The sequence below is a fragment of the Centrocercus urophasianus genome, unplaced genomic scaffold (assembly GCF_019232065.1).
Source record: "Centrocercus urophasianus isolate 14NV4802_14NV808 unplaced genomic scaffold, USGS_Curo_1.0 seq_20, whole genome shotgun sequence".
NCBI lineage: Eukaryota > Metazoa > Chordata > Aves > Galliformes > Phasianidae > Centrocercus > Centrocercus urophasianus.
The window spans coordinates 10,735,463-10,754,358 of record NW_024884756.1 but is presented as its reverse complement, the minus strand read 5'-3'; the positions used below and the strand labels follow the sequence as shown (position 1 = coordinate 10,754,358).

Below are 18,896 nucleotides of genomic sequence, written 5' to 3'. Positions count from 1 at the left end.
TTCTAAGCAACATTCTAAGTTCTAAGCAACATTCTAAGTTCTAAGCACAGTAAAAGGCTTCACAGGACTTACTTATTAATTTAGATTTGATTTTAGATGCCAAAGAAGCGTTCAGTTTTGCAGTTTGTAACGCTCTGTCCCTCTTCCTGTGTCCTCTGACAGCACCCGAAGAAAAAGCAGTGGATAATTTAGCAGTTGCTTGTTTATCCATCATCAAAAAGAACCTTGTCAGGTGGAATGCACACTGGCAAGAGGAATCTGCAAATGACACATGATTTCGCTCACAAATTTTGAGCTTAGGCCGCATTATCTCTTTATGAGGAGATTATCCAAGATTTAGGTCACATTATCATATTTTACTAACAAATATGAAGACTACAAGGATGAGAGATTTTACCTTCATATATTCCATCAAGTTACCTCTTCAGATCTACCCTTAAAAGTGAAGGGGGCAGGGGAGAGATGAAAAAAACAAAAGTTTACATCACTTGACAGTGCAACCGAATCAGCTTCTTCAGGCCAAATTTTAGAAGTAAGTTTTTTAAATAAAGCGCCTTACGGGTGGTAAGTACCGAAGCACACAGCAAGAAAGACCAGGCTGCGAAGTCCGTCGGAGCAGCGAACGATTCTCCGCAAGCGGCTCCGAGGAGGCGCGTCCCGCCGCGCCGCCCTGCCCTCAGCCGCCCTCGTCCTCGCCGCCGGGGGGCAGCGCTCCCGCCTCGCCTCAGGGGCGGCCAACGGCTGCGCGAGCCCAACGGCCGTCGGCGGGTAACCCTCGCTCCCGCCCTCGCGCCCGCGGGCTGAGGCAGTCAGTTCAGGAAAGCAGGCAGCCTCCGCGATCTGACTGTGGGCGAATGGAGCACATTTGCAGCACAAACGGCGCTGCCGGGATGGTTCCTGCCCGTCACAGCTTTTTGTTTTGAAGCAAAGAATTACATTAGATCTTGAAATGCCAGCCTTTGCATTACAGAGTAGCGTTTCATACAAGAAAGGCCTTTACGTATAGGTGTTTTTTTTTTGTTTGTTTGTTTTTTTTTTTTTTTTTGGTGAAATAGTCCCTTTAAAAGGAGTTGCAATAGAAGAAGCAACAACCCAAGTATCAAGGCAGTTATCAAAGCGACATCAACAAATTTGCAAACGAAAGATGACACTGAGTGTGCACACTCCTTGCACATATAGGAGGCTCCCGTGTTACAACTGGAGCAAGGCTCATCTCATCCATTTCAGGCAGTTAGGTTTGGCAGATGGAAGAAAGTACTTGAGCCCAGCAAGATGCTTTCCTCCAAAGTCTGCTCTGATCCCAAAGGCACAGCCCACATGCTTTAATATTCCCTCACACGCATTCTCTTCCCCCACGTGAGCCTAGTTCTACCGTCAGTTCAGGCAGACACACTGATTGCTGCAGTTGGCCTAAGCATTAATAGATACATAGTAAACAGTTTTGGGGGAAAAGGAGAAAAGGGGGGAAAAAGTTACTGTTTTCATTTATTTGAAAGTTTACAGAGAGATGGAAAGGTGAAACTGTAATAACAATAATAAACCATGCATTTTTTCCCCCTCATTTCCAAATGAGATTTGGCACAGTTTCTCAGCGTGGTCCTGAAGCTGCATAACCTCATGCTTCTACACAATCCTTTTAAAACACAGACTTGACCCAGCGCACCTTACATACCTGTGGTATGTTTCCCCTCACAAAGCAGCTTCGAGTAACTGCAGCCACTGTAAATTCTGAGAAAATAACAGAACAACATCATGCAACTGTAACAACAAAAAGTCAGACAAGTTACTGTGACTCACCTCCCTCTGCTGTCAAGCAGGCAGTATTTTCACCCAGCTCCAGTCATGAGATTTCATTTCCTTCACTTTTACAGCAGTCCCATCTCCTGAGGGAGCAATCCCCAATCTGCCTCCAGCTAACGTTTATGTCACAACTGCTGATAATCAGCAAAATAAGTGTTGTGTTAGCACCTGGGTGCTACTTTCCTTTGCATTCAGCTGAGGAACTTTTCACAAGTGAACAATCCTCAGCTACCAGCTGCTTAAAGGGGGGAAGAGCCTAAAAGGCTGGGAGGCTTTACATTCTGCATGCACTAAATAGGGAAGGAGTCTGGTTTGCAATCACTTGAGATCCCATTATCAGCCTTTAAACTGAGTAGGGATGAGAGGGAAAGTGAGGGAAAGACAGAACTGTGATAACAGCTCTCAAAGCTTAAAAATGATATGGGTGTGTTCCTGCATGTGCAGTGGGAAGCTAACTGCATTCTTAATGGGCTTCGGGTCCCAATTAGGAGAATCATTAATGTTCTAGGTTTTATCTCTTTTCTACACATACAGGCAGCTCGAGTACTTTCCAGAAAGTTTGTGGAAACCAGCAGTTTGGCACTACAACATTTTGTACAATTATTAATTTGGCATTTACAAATATCAGGCTCTTATCATGAGAACCTGACACTGTTTGTCTGTTCATGCAGAATTTCGGTCAGCAAGCAACTGCACCACAGCCATGAACCGCTTCGAGCAGGGCACTCTCTAAGCTGTTGCGCGTGAGAGTGCACGGGAAGCACCTAGCAGTCTGCACTTGTCCAGGATGTTTGAAATATATTAAAGCGTTAACAACGTGCTCTAAGATTTAAAAAAAAAAAAAGAAAAAAGAAAAAAGGTTTCTGCCTTACAGAGCAGCCGAGTTTACGCATGCACGCCTCCCTTCGGAGGACGAAGGCACCGAAGCCGCGCCCGGCGGGCCGCCTGCTGCCTGCGGGCTCGGGTCGGGGCTGCCGGCGGTGCCCCCGGTCGGGAGATGCCGCGGTGGCTCCGCTCGCACGTCCCCGGCCCGGCCCTTCCTGCCGCCATTTTGCGGAGCCGAGGAGGCCCGGAGGCGCCCGGCCCGCTCCGGCCGCGGGGAGGCGGCGGCGCAGGTAACGCGCGATGGCGGCCGCCCCGCGCGCGGCTGGAAGGCGCCGTCCCGGCGTGTGCGCGCCCGCGGCTGCGGAGGGCTGGGTGGGCTGTGCCTCTCCCGCGGAGCGGCTCCGGCGCAGGAGGGAGCGCACGGGCCTGCGCGGGGCGGCTCTCCGAGAGTTCCTAGGATGCGTTTTGTTGCTGTCCTTCTAGCGCGTCTTTCACACGTACTAACCACAAATCTGCCCCCTCGTATGCCTCAAAAGAGTAACTGCATGTTTTCCGGCAAAATAAATGTCATCGTTGTTTACAGTGAAGGTGTAAGCACCATTTCGAATTTTGTGATTCTGATTACAGTACTATGCAACAGGCGTGTTAGCTGAGCTAATGCTTGGATCTCTGTGCAATATTTCGGCCTTGGCATTAGACTGACACTTCTTTGTATCTGTTACAGTGTAGAATAGCTCGTAATTAACATCTCATTTGCAAATGCGATGGAAGAGGACAAGGCTGCAGAGGAGCAGGGCATCCTACGGCTGAACGTGCGAGGATGTCTGTACACCGCCAGGCGCCAGTCCCTGTGCCGCTTTAAGGACTCCATGCTAGCTTCTATGTTTAGTGGACGTTTTCCTCTAAAAATGGATGAGTCTGGTAAATATGTTAAAGCTGCACCTAAAACATTCCGCCTAGGGAGCTCTGTGGTAAATACATGCTTTTACGTATCCACTTTATTGCGTCTCTTTTCTTCCAACTTGCTGAGCTTCTTGAATACATGAATTATGCGTGCATGACTTATGAGTACTTCATCAGAATTCCACAGGACATTTCTGTTTGCAAACATACATGTTTGTACAGCACTTAGCCCTGCTTTGCTGCAATCAAAATTGACGAATACACTATTACAGTATGAGTGTTAACTTGGGTCCTATTTATGCCTTCCTATATTCTCCCAATCCGACTCCGACTGCTCATTATGTAGGGAGATTGAGGTTTTATCTTTGTTTCAGAATGCCTCAGTACCCATTAAAGATAGCATTTTTGGCCAGCATGGTTTGATATGAAAACTTGAATAAAACTTTTAATGAGTCAGATTTCACCCCTGTTTGTGACTTGGAAGTGACTGCCAAAGTATGCCCAGTTCTAAAACTATGCTGGATGGACAGTAGTGACTTCTTGTTGCCCACTTCTGGCAGTTTAAAATATCTGAAATGCTTGAAACTTTTTAAAAGCAGGGTTTTACTATCATCCTTCAGCTGCAGTGAGTAGCATATTATAAACAGCAGTGTACAGCTTGAGTGGCTATTTTGTGGCCATTGAGCCCAGCATCAAAAGAGAGAAAGAAACAAACAGAATTGTAAAACTTAAGCAAGATCCAGATTAGTTGAGGCTGGATACATACAAAAACTGGTGCTACTTTTTACACCTAGATCCAAAATTGAAAAAAAAATCTCTCCAATAGCAATAAATAAATAAATAAAAATTCTAGAAATGCTCCTAGAATAAGATTTTAGCATTTAAGCACTTAGCTGAGATTTATACTGGCATGGTCCTGTGCACATCAGTGATATCACCGACATTCCAAACAAGCAAAAAATTCTTCACTATGAGTTTTATCTTCAAATAACTATTATTCCATGGAAACAAAGTAGCAGTTTTAAAATAACAGAAAAAATATACTTACTTACTTCTCCTACATAAGTAAAGAGAGTAAGTTTCATACAAAAGCTTTACTTGATGATTTGGTATAATTGAGAAATCTTAGAAGCAGCATCTTAAGTTCATTATGTGTATGTTTTCAGGAGCCTGTCTGATTGATCGAGATGGAAGTTTGTTTAAATATCTTTTGGATTATCTTCATGGAGAAGTTCGGATTCCTGAGGATAAACAGATTCAAATTGCATTGCAGGAGGAAGCAGATTATTTTGGCATCCCTTATCCATACAGTCTGTCTGACCATTTGGCCAATGAAATGGAGACATATTCTTTAAGGTCAAATGTAGAGCTTAAGAAGGTCAGTATATTTCTTATATTTTAAAAGATGCACTCTTCTAAAGATGTATCACACCATTTGTTAGCAGCAGATACTAAAACTATGCGTGTATAAGTTAGCACTTTTTTTTTTTTTTTTTTTTTTTTTTTTTTTTTTTTTTTTTTTTTTTACCTCTTCAAATAATTCTGAGATTTAGGATAAGAAATTCTAGAACTGATAACACAGTCATAGCTATCAAGTACTCAACTTTTCCACCACTACATTACAGAAGCAGTTTAAAGTTGACTCTTATGTGCAAGTCTGCTTTGAAAACTTGTGTAGTAGGAAAGACATTGTATAGTTCTCTGTAGTTCTTTAGTTTCTCCCTTATTCTTCTTTTGAAAAGCATAAAGCAGTTCCAGACTTTTGAGGTTTTTTTAAAACGGGGCCATCTTCAAGTATTCCTGTTGCCTGTCTGTGCATTTCTCCTACTTGGAGGACATTCTCTGCTATCATCCGATAAGATATAGTGCTCACAATAGTCTAGATAAACTACATCCTTGATATACTTAAAAGAGGTCACCAGTACAGTTAAGAAAATTTCAGAATGAAAGCTTATAACACTGAACTTAATTAGTATTAATATTTTTGCTTCTTTGTTTTATTTTTTTTTCCAGGCTTTGTTGGATTTCTGTGATTCTTATAATTTAATCTGCACCAAGCCTACAGTTTGGGTCCTGCACTATCTTGGCACTTCTGGGGCAAGCTGTGAGAGTAAAATTATTGGTGTGTATGCCACAAGGGCTGATGGGACTGATGCAATTAAAAAGGAGCTAGGAACAAAAATTCACAGTAAAAGTATCTACAAAAGGTAAGCTGACTTTCAAACTCATGAAAGCACTATGGGAAGACTATGAAGACTTCCATATCATAATAATACCTAAATATTATTTTATTTGGCTAATATAGCATTATTACACTATAAATCACTGGCAGGAATGAGATTATTTCCTGCTTTGAAAACACCCAGCTAATATAATATTCAGATTTAACAAAATAAAGACTAAGCACAACGGAAAAGAATTCAAGAGATCTACAGAAGGTCACTGGCATGCAATTGCTCTAAGATCTCAGTTGCCATTTTTAAAATATCTCAACCATTTACAATTATAACTTAGGATGATGATTACATCAAGTGTTATCAGTGATATTTACACCAAGAATCATCACTGAATCCTGAAAATGTCCCCCCAAATATTCACAAAGCTGGCAGTGATTTAAGGGGTTCTATTTTGTAGTCTGCTATGACAGCAGTTAAAAATATTAAACGCAGCCTTTCTGAAGATGAAATAATGATTTAAATTCTTTAAAGGATGTGTACATTTCAACAAATATGAATGCATTTTACAGTAGAAATTTTAAGATATTAGTAGACCTGTAGTTCTTCCAAGTGCCTGGAAGCTGTTTGTCTTTCCCTTGGTCCCACCGTACAGAATCAGAAGTGTAATTCACTGAAAAATTATTTAGAGCTTTTGATATTGCATCATGTTTATAATTAAGATACATATTCTCCTAAATTTACGCTGGGAAAATGAATATCTACTCTGAGATGTTTTGGATACATAGTAATTCAGGTATTTGTCCTACTGTGTTTTCCCTTTGAAAATATGTAGTTAGAAGAATAAATTTTACACCATTAGTTCTGTAATTATGTTTTTCATGGACATCTGTTCTTTCCTGAATAGCTTTTCCAGCAACAGGCATTCACAGGTGTGCAGACAGTAGGGAGTGGCAATTTGGATCTCTGATAGAAATGACAATGAAATCTAAGTAACTTTTTTTTACCCACTTTACAAAACATTCACTACGAGGTCCTTTCATAGTTGGAATTTGGTAGAAGAATAATAGCTGTAACACTACTTCATCAGTGTTAAATTTTTGGATCCTAGGTAGATTTACCATGTAACTTGTAACAACTTGTAACTTGTAACAAGGTAACATGTTTACCTTGCAAACAATGTTTCTAGAGAAGCTGGAAATAATGTCCAATACATCTGGAGCTATTACTCTGAAGCTGAACTGAAAAAGATGATGGATGCTTTCGGCACCTGGGAAGGAAGAGGTACAGTATTAATTCTTTGCTTCTATTTTAGTATTTTTCTACAGAAAAAAAAAAAAAAAAAAATGCCAAATAACTATACAATAATAAAATCCGTGGGTGTTTCCACTAATTCAGTATGTGACACATACAAACTCCAATAGAGCAGTTATTTGAAGGGAAAACACAAAAAGTCTTGATTGATGTTCTAATGAGCAGATGTGAGCTAACATACATGAATAGACGTAGTGAGAAACATTGCATGCAAGAGGTGATGGAGACCCTGAGCACTCTGGTGGAAACCCTAAAGGCATGCTGGCTGTAAGCACAGGTTACTTGTCAGCATAGTTTCAAAGCTGAAATTCTGCACAATAAAATACATGCCTTCATTTAATCTGGGGGAGGTACACACAATACCGTGTTCTCTCAGCTCAGTGATACAATCAGTGATACAATGTCTCTTTGAAATGCAGGTGTCAGCTACTGGAGAGTGCCGCAGGAGCTCATCGAATGCTGGACTCTTGAAGAGCGTTCTCTGAAAGGCAGTTTGCATCATATGCCTCCAGTTCATAAAAGGTATGGCGACCTGCATAGGTGGCTTAGCATGCAATGGAAAACAGCACAAACATTTTGTGTGTGTGTGTATGTGTGTAGTTTCAGGTTCTTTGAATAGTTTTCTTAGTTGTTCCTCTTAACATTTTCATGTAACATATTCACTGAGAGCTCATAAGCAGAACTGACCTTGATATAAGGAAATTACCTTTTCTAGGCTGCTGAAATTCTATTCTACAGCCTTTACAGCATCATGTGAGGGTGGAAATGAGTCATTTCAGAAAGTAGAGAACAGCATTAGCTAAATGGACTAGCTAATTGAAAATTTGAAAAGATTAGGTGATTTTCATGTTTCTAAAAAGCTCTACTTTTACACTAGAATATTTTCTTTCCAGTTCTGTGGTCATACTTCTGACAACACTTCCATTTGCAATACATTACCTAAAAGCAGCATTCGCAGATGCATCTACACTTACCTGAGCCACTCAACAGCATCTTCCTGCTATCTAAGGAGGAGGATCCTGCTTACCTTGTCTCTCTGGCCATGCTGTCATTTCAGCAGCAGCCACAGAGCCATGACAGCACAGTGATCCAACTGAAAATCCCCATCTCCCCATCATTTTGGGATACTGTATTCTTTGCTTTTCATAGCTCATTAAGGAAGAAGCATGACCACTGGACTGACTGCCAAACACATATATTCCTGAATGCTCCACTGCAACCTTTGCTTTTTATCTCCCATTTCTCTGCTTTGTCTTCTCTATTTTTTCTGTACCCAAAGAGCTGTATTAATTACCTGCAGTAATCCTTGTGAGAGCATATACCATCTTGAAATATTATTGTAAATTAATCTAGTTACTGATTACATTTTACCTGTACTACACTGCAGCTGTTAAAACACCCAGTCTTTGAATGCTTAAATTTTCCTTTTTGTTCTAATGGTTCTTTTGGTCTAGGATGTACAGATTTCAAGAATACATTCTTACCTTAGAGCTCTGAGGAAAATCTTCCTAGATTCATTATGAGCACTCAGTTATTTGCAGGCTTTCTGCTTGAAGTGTCACCTTCTACCACTTTTCTAAGAGTAATGATAAGAAATATTACACTTTTACATTTTTTCTCTCTTGATATGGATTCCTGTGGCATTTAATCTTTTGAAATCCAAAATGCAAGCATCCTGAAGAATGTCAGTGCTTTAGTAGTGTCCCTTACTCTGTTCTTTAATGGTTCTCTGAGTTACTTAAAAATTACTCTCTACTTTAGACAGTTAGAGTTGCCATGAGATTCTACAGGCTTTCTTACACAGATTTATTTTATTTTTTTTTTCCAAAACGGGTTATCTTTAATTATTTAGAAAGGGAGGGGGAAGGGAGAAAGGGATATTCTTCTTTTCTCAAATTACATAATGTAGAACTATAAGTATTTTGTTTCTGTGCAATTGGATCTTGACACTTTGGTAGATAACTCAAAACATATCTGATTAACTGTTACTGAATTTTCTATTTGGTGAAAACTGTAGTACTTCAATATTTTCTTTCTGTAACTCCTCCTGCCTTCTTCCTCATTTTCAAACAGCAGTTTGTGCACCATTTCTTACCAATTTTAGCATGTAACATGACTTACAGCGGTAGAAGAGATTGCTGTATTATTGATGCAAAGGCAAGCCTGACTGCTGTGATCAACAGTTGAGAACAATATGTGATAACCAGCAAAAATTAATAGAACAGTAGATTTGTGCATTGCTGATTTTGTAACTATAAAAAAAATAACTCAAATACATAGTTTGTTTCTTCAATTAAGATCCTTTGTTTTACAGACGCTTAATTGATTTCTCTGAAGTGGAAGACTACATACCATGCAAAGTGGGCCCCAAGCCAATTAGATTCTCAGGTCCTTCAACAAGTACACATATCAAAGTCAAGAATTCAGCTTCATTAAAGGTAGCTGCTTGCAACACTTCACATTCTGCAGTAACTCTTAAACGACCAAATAGTGAAAGTTTGATACTGCACAAAGCAGCTTCTGTGTCCACAGCATGCAAGCCAGAGCCCAGCAATTCCCAGGTGCCCCATGGAAAGCAGAGTGCTGATGATGAAGCACCATGTCAAATGACTTTCAACACCTCAGCGCCTAGAAAACCCATACGCAGCCGTGCAGTAAAGCTGAAGCGAACTCCACTGTTTCTCATGACACCTTCTCAGTCATCATCTGTGTCCAGTAAAACAAGTGAACAGGACAAAGCTGCTGCTGAAATTCCTACTACTTCAACAGTACTAAACAAGAAAGAACCAGCTGCGTTAGCAGAGAGCAACAAGCTTAAGAGTAATAAAGTGGATGGATAACATTGGACTCAGCCTGATAGGCTGTGTAGCTTGGGAACATCTGGCCTAAGAACAGCTCATCATCTCATATTGTTAGTTATTCAAGGATTTGGTAGGAAATCACGGTGAAGATAGTGAAGAGTTAGTGAAGAGCAGAGGGAGAAATGAAGTGTATTTTCTGATTTTATTTCTAAGTACTTTTTAGAAGTTGGGAGGAAGAAACATGGCTAAAAAAACTCTAAAACACACAGCATGCTCAATATTATGGTGTCTCATTCATATTTGTGTCAGGCTGTACTACTGGCCTTTTAAAAGGAATACATGCACAGCACAGAAGACAACAGCTTATCAAATTCAGTTACAGTTAATTTCCTTAATCCATATATTTCAAGTAGGGGAAAAATAGTAACAATGAATACCAGTTATTAGATTCAAATTTGTCACAAGTGTGCAATATACAGAGTACTGTAAAGACTTTATTTTAAGCTGAATGCACAAATACTGGTACTTGCAGTGAGGAGAAGTTACCATTTTATTATTGGTAGCAATTAAAGGGACCATCTTTACATATAGAAAACTGATAAACAGGAAGGAAGAGCATGACTAGGGAATAAGGCAGTTTTTCCTTAGACCTGAGACATGTACACTAGTTTCCTACTTGTCCTTCTTGTCCTCCCTTGTACTAGGGTGCATTACAAGCAACGATACTGAAGAGCTCCTGTATGTTTCTACTAGCAAAGAAAAGCAGAATTTGGCTCACTTTTTAAGAAGTCCTTTTGGACTTGGTTTAAATTGGATATGTTTAAACCAATGCTGTTTAAGTTCCCCACATTTGGCTTCATTTTGTGCAATTGTTTGTGTATGGCTGGGTACTGCTTTGTTGTTGCTAATAATTTTGCAACACAGTAAATACACCTGGCTTTAGATGTTGCAAAGTCCTATCGCATTGCCAAAATGAAGTATTCTTACAATTTGCTTCTTAAAGTCTTTTGTTTTCTAGGTTATTTAGAAGAAATCACATTTTTAGGCTTTTTGTCGTAACTGCAAGGACTTGAAATTTCATTTGCAAAGTAGAAAAGAGAAACAGCAAAATTTCAAGTACTAACATACTGTTTGAAGAGATGTTTTTTGCTATGAATTATAGTTATGTAAAGCTGAGCAGTATTGCAATTTTCTACTATTTACACGTATAGTAAAGACCAGCCTATCTTTAAAATCCTTACACTACTGTAATAAGCCTAAAAAGCCACAGAAAAGCCAAGGCTCTCCCCATCCCACAGAAGAGATTCACTTGAGACCAGAAAAAGCAGAAATTAAGGGAGATAAATAACAAGTTTCATTTTAGTGAGCGTGCAATTCATTGACACAATGTATACCAGTCTGATTGAAAAGCAGTTTTTAAATAACTACTTTCTGTGTGACTTTTATTTTAGAACTTAGTGAACAGCTGAGCCCTTTACTGTATCCATTTAGGTCCTCTTACAATGATTCCTCTTCAACTTTGGGTGAATTTGTAGGCTTCTTTCAACATCATACAAAAGCTCACAAGTCTGGATTCTTGCAGATAAGACTAAGACTGATCCCTTTGGACTTCCTAAGCCTGTGCTAGTTCAGGGCTTGTCTAGTCATTCTGGTAGTATTTTTCACATAACATTCATATCATTTGCATTCCAGTGGCTTCAGTCTCATCTTTGTCCTAGACACACTGACTTGCAGTTAAAAAAAAAAAATTACAAAATCATTCCCTTTAATTTCAGCATATGAAATTGTGAATGAAAGTGGCTGTGGTGAGGAGGTAGAGCAAATTTAGAGACTTGATTTTTTTTACTGGATGAGAAACAAACATGGCTTTTTAAATAAGCACTTTTGTCTTTTTATTTTTAATCCCGTGAAGCTTGTTAACAATCTGTTGTAATGGATGGACTGATTTTAAACAGCTTTATAAGAGCTGAACCTTCAAGATGACTATTACAGCTTTGTCTATATCCACCCAAAGCCTTTTAAAGTATAAAATCAAACAGCATTTAGTCTTCTGCCTGGGAGGCAGAGAGCTGAAAACTTGCCCATCCAAGGATTAGTCAGCTCTTAACCTGGCTAACAGACTGCTCTTTTGAGGCCTGGAACAAAGAGCAGAAATTCTGCAAGTCTGAGAGTTTCTTGCAGGTTCTACTTTCCTCAAATCTGTACGATCCCAAGTTTCTTCAAAGTCCACAGTTTTCTTAATGTTTCACTCATCCAATTCAAAGAGTTACCAGCTGGTACAGTCAACTGAAGTGATTATGGCTTGTTTTGCACCTTTGTACAATTGTTATAAAAGAGACCAGTTAGAAAGCTTCTTTGCCCTAGCAATTTAATAGCTGTGCTCTGAAGAGTAACGTGCATCACGCTAGTGAACTTTGATGCTTTTCTCTTTCCCCTCACAAACACGGTCAATTTTCCAGTTGTTTAGCCCTCACTTTCACACTATTTCCAAACCATCTATGATATGGCATAATGTAGAAAAATGCAATTCCAAATTAATTTCCAGAAAATTACTTCTCCATGATTAAGTGCGTATTATCACCGGGATATGCTTCAAACAGATGTAATTCTATCTGTATGCTTCAGAGTATGGAGAACTCATACTTGCCATAACCAAGCAGATGTTGTTTCATCTGCTAGGGGCACGTTAACACTGATTCTCAGAGAGACTTTTCATCAGGCTCGTTTTCAGCTTAAGAGCCACGGAAACAACGCAGTCAAATGAGCTCTGAACTAGGCATTAATTCAGAGATGCTTCTGTATGAAATATAGCTCAAGTTCCTTGCAAGTAAAACAACTGATGATTCTCTCAAGACAGTATCGACTGTAAACACACTGACTGCTCCTAAGGAAGCTACCTCTTTCCTTCTTTCAAGCTGTTCATTCACTTCTTTAAACCCACTTAAATGTTCAGATAATAAACATTATGTAGTACAAGTCTTAGTATGACCAAACAGAAATGGCAGCATTATCCAGGAGGTAAGATGATTTTGTCTGTTTAATTCTCAATCTGTGAAGGACAAATTCTCACTTAGCAACAACGGGAGGCAAGCTGTACCATTGAAAACTTGAGAGTGAAGCTGTCTATTCCATAGCTGCAATTAGAGTGAGAGTGTGGCTAGAAGTAAAGCTCTGTAAATCTGTGGAGGAAATGTCCCCAAGAGATCTAGATTCATTTTGAGCAACAGCTTTTAGCAGAATGTCAAGCAGCAGAAACAGACACAGCTGGTGTTACAGACCTCTGCTCTTCTCTGAGTTTCTGAGTACTTTCTACAGAATACTACTTTTGCAGGAATAAGTAAATAAATAAAATCTTCCTGCTTATACAGCATTTATCACTTAGCTGAGTAATACTTTGCAAATTCACTGGACCACACACATCAATAATTAGACCGTTTTCAAAGTCGTCCCTTTCCTATGTGCATCTCTTAGCTCATCCTAATTTCTGGTACAACATCCACAAACATTTCTAGTACAGGTTGTTTAGTTGCTTTTGATACATCCCAGTCACTGCATGGGGAAACAGACTCACCACAGGAAATGCCATCCATCCATCCAAGCTCAGACCACGTTGCTTTCCTACAGCAGCAGGATCCAGGAAAGGAATATACAAACTAGAGTACAAACTTATCCTTTCCAAAATTAATAGTTTCAGTTCTAGAGCAACATTTCCAATGACTTTAAGTAGTTTAAATGATTTTTTTTTTTTTTCAAACATCTGACACAGCAATGTTTCAGAGCCAGCCATGTAACAGTTACAATGTGTAACTGCAATACCAAAGCACATTTGCTGCATCAAGACTGCAGAGTCCCCAGAACCAGCCAAATCCACACTTTTATCTCTCATCCAAGAATGTGTGTTTGCCTCACAGCCTGAGGATAAATGCTTCCTCTCACCTGTTAGTTCTGATCTGCCATGTACTAAGCCTCCAGCACAGCAAAGAGAAGCTGGTACTGAAGAGCACAAGGTCATCCTGTTGTGCTGAGTTATGATTTATGTTAGATTTGACTTGTTTTGAGGAAGCCTGCTTGTAAGGAAGCTGACTTGTAGAATAAAATAACTTCTTCCAATAATCCTATTAAGTGGAAAAGCTATAAGGCAGGAGTAAAAGTCATTATAAATACATCAGATATTATTAAGAGGGGATACAAGAAAAGGTATAAGTAACTTTCAGAAATTATGTAAAAGCAATATAATATTGTTCTGGGGTACTACCCATACAGATATTGTGATTACATCTCTAACTGTGAAGTTACAGCATGGCAGTATGGCAAATTTTGAAAATAGACTTTTCTGGTGGGTGTGCACAGCACAGACATTCTGGAATTTCAGCTCCATTTACTTAAAACGTTCAGCTAAAAGCCTGATAGGAGAAGGGTCCACAATGCTAAAAAAAGCCTATGTTTACCTATGAGTACTTATTTTATCACCACTATTCCAGAAGAAGATGAGCTACTTGCCTTGTAAAATCAGGTTTTACCATCATTCACATGTAGAAAATTGTACAGATATCAAGAGCAATAATCAAAATCCTTCATAGGCAATGCACTTTATACTTTATGAATCAAAAGTGGAATTCAGTACAAAGAAAGCGTGTAGTCAGCTCATGGAAATTAGGCAGAGGTAAGTGGTAAAAAGCCATAACCAACAATAAACGTTCAAAGTGTCCAGCTCTTACTGACCTCACTGGGAAAGAGACCCTTTTACATTTCTCTGATTCTGACCCCCAGCCCTCTAGTTCACTTGATGTCAGGCCTGGATTCTTTACTGATTATTCTGATACCTTAATATTTTCAATAACAACTTTTAACATAGGTTTATCCAAGATTAGCTCTTGATGCTGTCCTGCGCACTTGTGGCATTGGAATTTAGCCAAAAGCAAAAGCCTATTCCAAGCCAAACTCAAACCAAAGCCTCCCACTGACACCAGCTGAACTAAGCAAATCTAGTTCAAATATGATCACAACTGATTAGATACTGCAAGGCAGCAAACAACAGAATGTTTTAGAAAGAAGATTTTAATTTTTTTTGGAAGAAACAAGTTTTCTGAAATACATAATCAGAACATTAACACTAAGATTTTATTTTAATAGAAAACTCACAAGGATGTAGTATCTGCCCAAATATGTATCTCCATATTCTGCTGCATGTTGCTGTAACAAGTTTATTAGTCATAGCTCTCATTAAGGACAGATGGTTCCTAGAGCAAAAAATATAGAAAAATAATCTGGATTCAAGTCTAGAACACCTGTGACTTTTCATATGCAAAAAAATAAATCCAACTAGTCATAGAAAAATGGCTGATAAGGATGGAGAATAGGGCTGTGCATCTGAATAGCCATGACTATGTATACTCTAAACTTGAATGAAATGAGCATTTTCATAAAAATAGTTTGTCAATGAAAAATACCAATATGTAATACATTCAGTACAATTTATAGGCAAGTCTAAAGATCTCAGTTTATGGAATAATAAGCTAAAATCAAATGTGCTGCTTTTTGAAATGTTCTTGTATGTAACAATACTGTGTGCATACAGTGTGCATGCATGTGTATGTATGTATGTGTGCGTACACATGCACATACAGATACATGCACAGAAATAAAGAGGTGTATAATAAAGACTGCAGAAAAATTCTAAAAGATTATCTGATTGCATTGCAGACCACAGCACAGAGGTGCTCCGGGATCTGTCTAACACAGGATGTTCTAAAGAACAATACTGTTGATTGTATAACCACATATCTACAACAAACCTTTTGCTATTGTGAATTTAATTCTGAGTTTATTTTTCCAATCTAATTTCATTCTTCTAAGTAGTATATGCTGCTTTGGTAAGATTCTGTATTGTCACGACAAAACAACTGTGAACATATTGGGCAAAGCTTTGAAAGTATCATTAATTTTGATAATTAGTAAATAATGAAGATACCAATAACTTTTAAGCAGCAACAGATTTAAAATGACTGTTCCGATTTATTTTCTTTACCAACAAGCATCTTGAGGAAGAAGATAAAATGAGAATATTTTTCTGCCTGCCTTCACTGTGACATTTTAAGCCACCAAAGTCACAGCTGGCACTGAAAGAACAGTGGTATCAGCAGAGACCTCCATTCTTGCAGGGCACAAATTGCATTGCGACACCCTGCTGACACCGCCTCGGAAAGGCCTGTGATCTGTGGTGTCTGGTGCATGATGCTTCCGCCGGCTCTTTTCTGGATGCGTCACATTCTCTGTGGTCCTTGCAGTTGCAGACTCCTGATTTTTCATAGCTCCTTTATTTTTAGGTCTGAAATTGTTGTGCTGCTGTCTTCTGTGTTCAGACCTGGAGCCACTCCTTACATTATTTTGATCTGCCTCGTTAGTGGCACCTTGTGGCTTAAGAGATCCATTGAGACGGGCGTTTTGGTGCTGTGGGTTGAATCTTCGTCTTTGACTAGAAGGCCCATTCTACCCAGAAAGAAATTGGATAATTGTTAGGCTATCTGAATTCTTCCAGTAATAAAATACAGCCACCGGAATTAACAAAAATTGCAGAAAATCATTATCAGTGTAACTAGAGAGAGAAAATAGTATTGAAATAGTTTTGATATAACACAAAGACTGATCTATGGCTAATACGTTGCATTAAGCAGCCTGTAAACCTTTCCACATCTTTTAAAATTGTGAATTAAATATGGACTAAAAACAAGTATTTGATTTTGCAGTGAAAACTTTCAATAATGAAAGTTGTCCTGATATTTTTGACACCATTTAGTTCAGTTTATAGCTCGTTTCTTACCTGCTTATTTGTTGGAATTCCCTGGGGAGAAGATTCTGTAGGATTGGAAGAATGATGACTTTGTACTTTAGTAGTGCTGGCTGTTTTATTATCAGAGTTCTTGGCATTGCTAGAGGACTTCCGAGTGTGTGCATTTTGTTTGCCAGTTGTTGCATGCGAGGTCAATGAAGACAGCACCGAACTACATGGTGTTCTTGAGGAATAATTGTTCTTTGGGTGAGAAACTATAAAAATAAAAGAAGTATTCTCTATTACCTGTTAAATGATCAATATCTGAGGCTGAATTGTTACCCTGCTCACAGTTAATTTTTGTAGCATGATTCAAGTCTTTAGATAATGAAGTAAGCTAGATAACTAGATCAGAATTAAATCATATTGTTTTACTTCTTTGACACTGCCTCATCATTAAGGATTGCTTTTGACAAAAAAACCCACGTGGAGGAAGTGCACTAAAAACTGGAATGAGACTGGCAGAAGGCCAGAACACCCTGGATCCGGGGTACTCGTGCTTGTGCTATGGGTTATACTTCTTCGTCCATCTGTATTGTAAATGGGAGAAATTATTTTCCTTGGTGCAGCTACCTGAAGATTGACCAGGATAAGGAGACCCTAGAGAGCTACCTTGCTAGCTAGAAGACATTTCAGCTTGTGATTACACCTGGGAGCTTTTGAGACTGCAAGTTGGTTTAGCACTATTTAAGAATAAAAAAATATGTGCTGTGCAAAAGTCAGAATTGTTTCAAAGCCCACAAAGCAAACAGCTAAAATAGACCCATTGCCTATTTCACTAAAGTAGAAAACACTGTAGTTCATCAAACTTTTTCACCAACAGTAAGCATGAAAGCCCTGCTTTCTGCCAAGACTGTCAGCCTTGGGCTTTGGTTGTCCGAGAAAACTTCTCAAAATTCCTGGTACCTATGGGTTAGCTTGTGAAATTATAACCAGCTAAGGTAAATCCTCGTGTTGTCAGGACTGCCCCCTCACACCACTGTTCTATCAATAATGCCTCCAATAGGAGTCTTCAGGCAACAAAGGAAGAAACACAGGAAGGAAGAAAATGGAATGACAGTAACTCTCTAATGCCTGAGGTCAAAGGAAGTCGTGCCTGAAGATGCCATATAAAAATCTGATTCCAAATCATTCACTGATCATGGAAGCTGAAGAGCGTGGAGCTTGCAGTTTACATACATACCAACCACAACTCGACTAACAGCTACAAAAGCTTCTTCAGTATTTTTTAATAGTTTTCAAAAAAGAAAAGATAGTAAAGAGCAATAGACTCTCCAAAGAAATGGTTAAGAAAGATACTTCTGTACCATGGCTATCGATCAAACAGGAACCGAATTCATACACCAGTCCCTTTCATGCAGACCATGGCAAAGTCAGCACTATCAAGAACCAGTTAGTGTTCATCTTAGTATACTCCTGCTTTCTACCTCTTAGTATTTTAAAATCAGAAGATTTCTTAAGCAATTCCATATATGAATGTGAAGTACACCAAACAAACCTTTGATTCCTACCTCTCTGCATTTCCACAAGCTCTTTGAGCTGTTTGCTTCTGTGCAATGGTGCCTCAAAAAGGAGCCTGAGGCTACTGAAGTAAACATCTTGATCTTAATTTGTGGTTTTGATTTTCCTGATTATGTAATTTCTCTGTTTTCTTCTGGCACAGATGACGAACTAGAAAAAGACACCTTTCTTTTATCTAATAGGTACTTCAATTTTTCAACTTTTAGGACAGAGAAGAAAGACACGGAGTAATTTTAGCAACTGAGCATCATGTGCTGTTTTGTTGGGTGGCTTTTTGAGGCTCCTACTAACTTAAGCTAACATCAGAGATTCTCCCACTAGGTGTCTTCTTTACAAGGACAATGCAATGACCTGCACAAGAAACTGCACTTTCTGTCACAAGTTCTGTAAGGTATGCTGTTACTGAATGCTATTGCTCTCTCTTCCCTAAAATAGACTGCCTTACACAGAAGCCCATATAAAAACTGAAGTGCTTGATATAAAAACATATTCTTAAAAGAAAAGATGCACAATCCACCATCAAGCATTCTGGATAAATGTCAGTCCAATTAGTTTTGTACCTCTTTGCCCCCAGCAAAGACATGCGAATAGCATTTAAGTTATCTCTTCTAAGATCACTAAGAGCAGATTAGAGGATCTCCAGTCACCCAGTTCTCTCTCTGTCAACTGAAAGATGGCACTGCTTCCCTGCTAACAACTGTTCTTTGAACTTCATTGATTTGATTTCTA

At 39.1% G+C, this 18,896-nt stretch overlaps 3 protein-coding genes across 9 annotated transcripts in view; 1 reads left to right on the top strand and 2 right to left on the bottom strand.

Moving 5' to 3' along the window:
• The window catches only part of SGO2 (shugoshin 2), a 15,117-nt gene extending 11,891 nt beyond the window's left edge, over positions 1-3,226 (bottom strand). Inside the window, exons 1-4 of the mRNA XM_042822373.1 lie at positions 3,207-3,226; positions 2,673-3,125; positions 1,673-1,728; positions 73-258 (exon numbers count right to left, since the gene is read on the bottom strand). Of these exons, the coding sequence (XP_042678307.1) occupies positions 73-258; positions 1,673-1,728; positions 2,673-3,125; positions 3,207-3,226 (715 nt within the window). The remainder of the gene's footprint in view (positions 1-72; positions 259-1,672; positions 1,729-2,672; positions 3,126-3,206) is intronic.
• Positions 2,840-15,406, top strand: KCTD18 (potassium channel tetramerization domain containing 18). 2 transcript variants are annotated; one of them, XM_042822568.1, is made up of 7 exons: positions 2,840-2,915; positions 3,350-3,546; positions 4,695-4,906; positions 5,542-5,735; positions 6,892-6,986; positions 7,436-7,538; positions 9,331-15,406. In XM_042822568.1, exons 2-7 carry the CDS (start codon positions 3,390-3,392, stop codon positions 9,854-9,856), a joined length of 1,287 nt encoding a protein of 428 aa, XP_042678502.1. In that variant the 5' UTR covers positions 2,840-2,915; positions 3,350-3,389; the 3' UTR covers positions 9,857-15,406. The 2 variants fall into 2 exon arrangements, with proteins under 2 accessions (XP_042678502.1, XP_042678503.1); XM_042822569.1 differs by lacking the exon at positions 2,840-2,915 and having other exon boundaries at positions 3,454-3,546; positions 4,802-4,906.
• The window catches only part of SPATS2L (spermatogenesis associated serine rich 2 like), a 136,135-nt gene continuing 127,239 nt past the window's right edge, over positions 10,001-18,896 (bottom strand). For all 6 annotated transcript variants that reach the window (XM_042822566.1, XM_042822565.1, XM_042822564.1 and 3 more), the window contains 2 exons: positions 16,638-16,861; positions 10,001-16,306 (listed from right to left, as the gene is read on the bottom strand). In XM_042822566.1, coding sequence (XP_042678500.1) covers positions 15,911-16,306; positions 16,638-16,861 — 620 coding nt within the window. In that variant the 3' untranslated portion in view covers positions 10,001-15,910. The remainder of the gene's footprint in view (positions 16,307-16,637; positions 16,862-18,896) is intronic.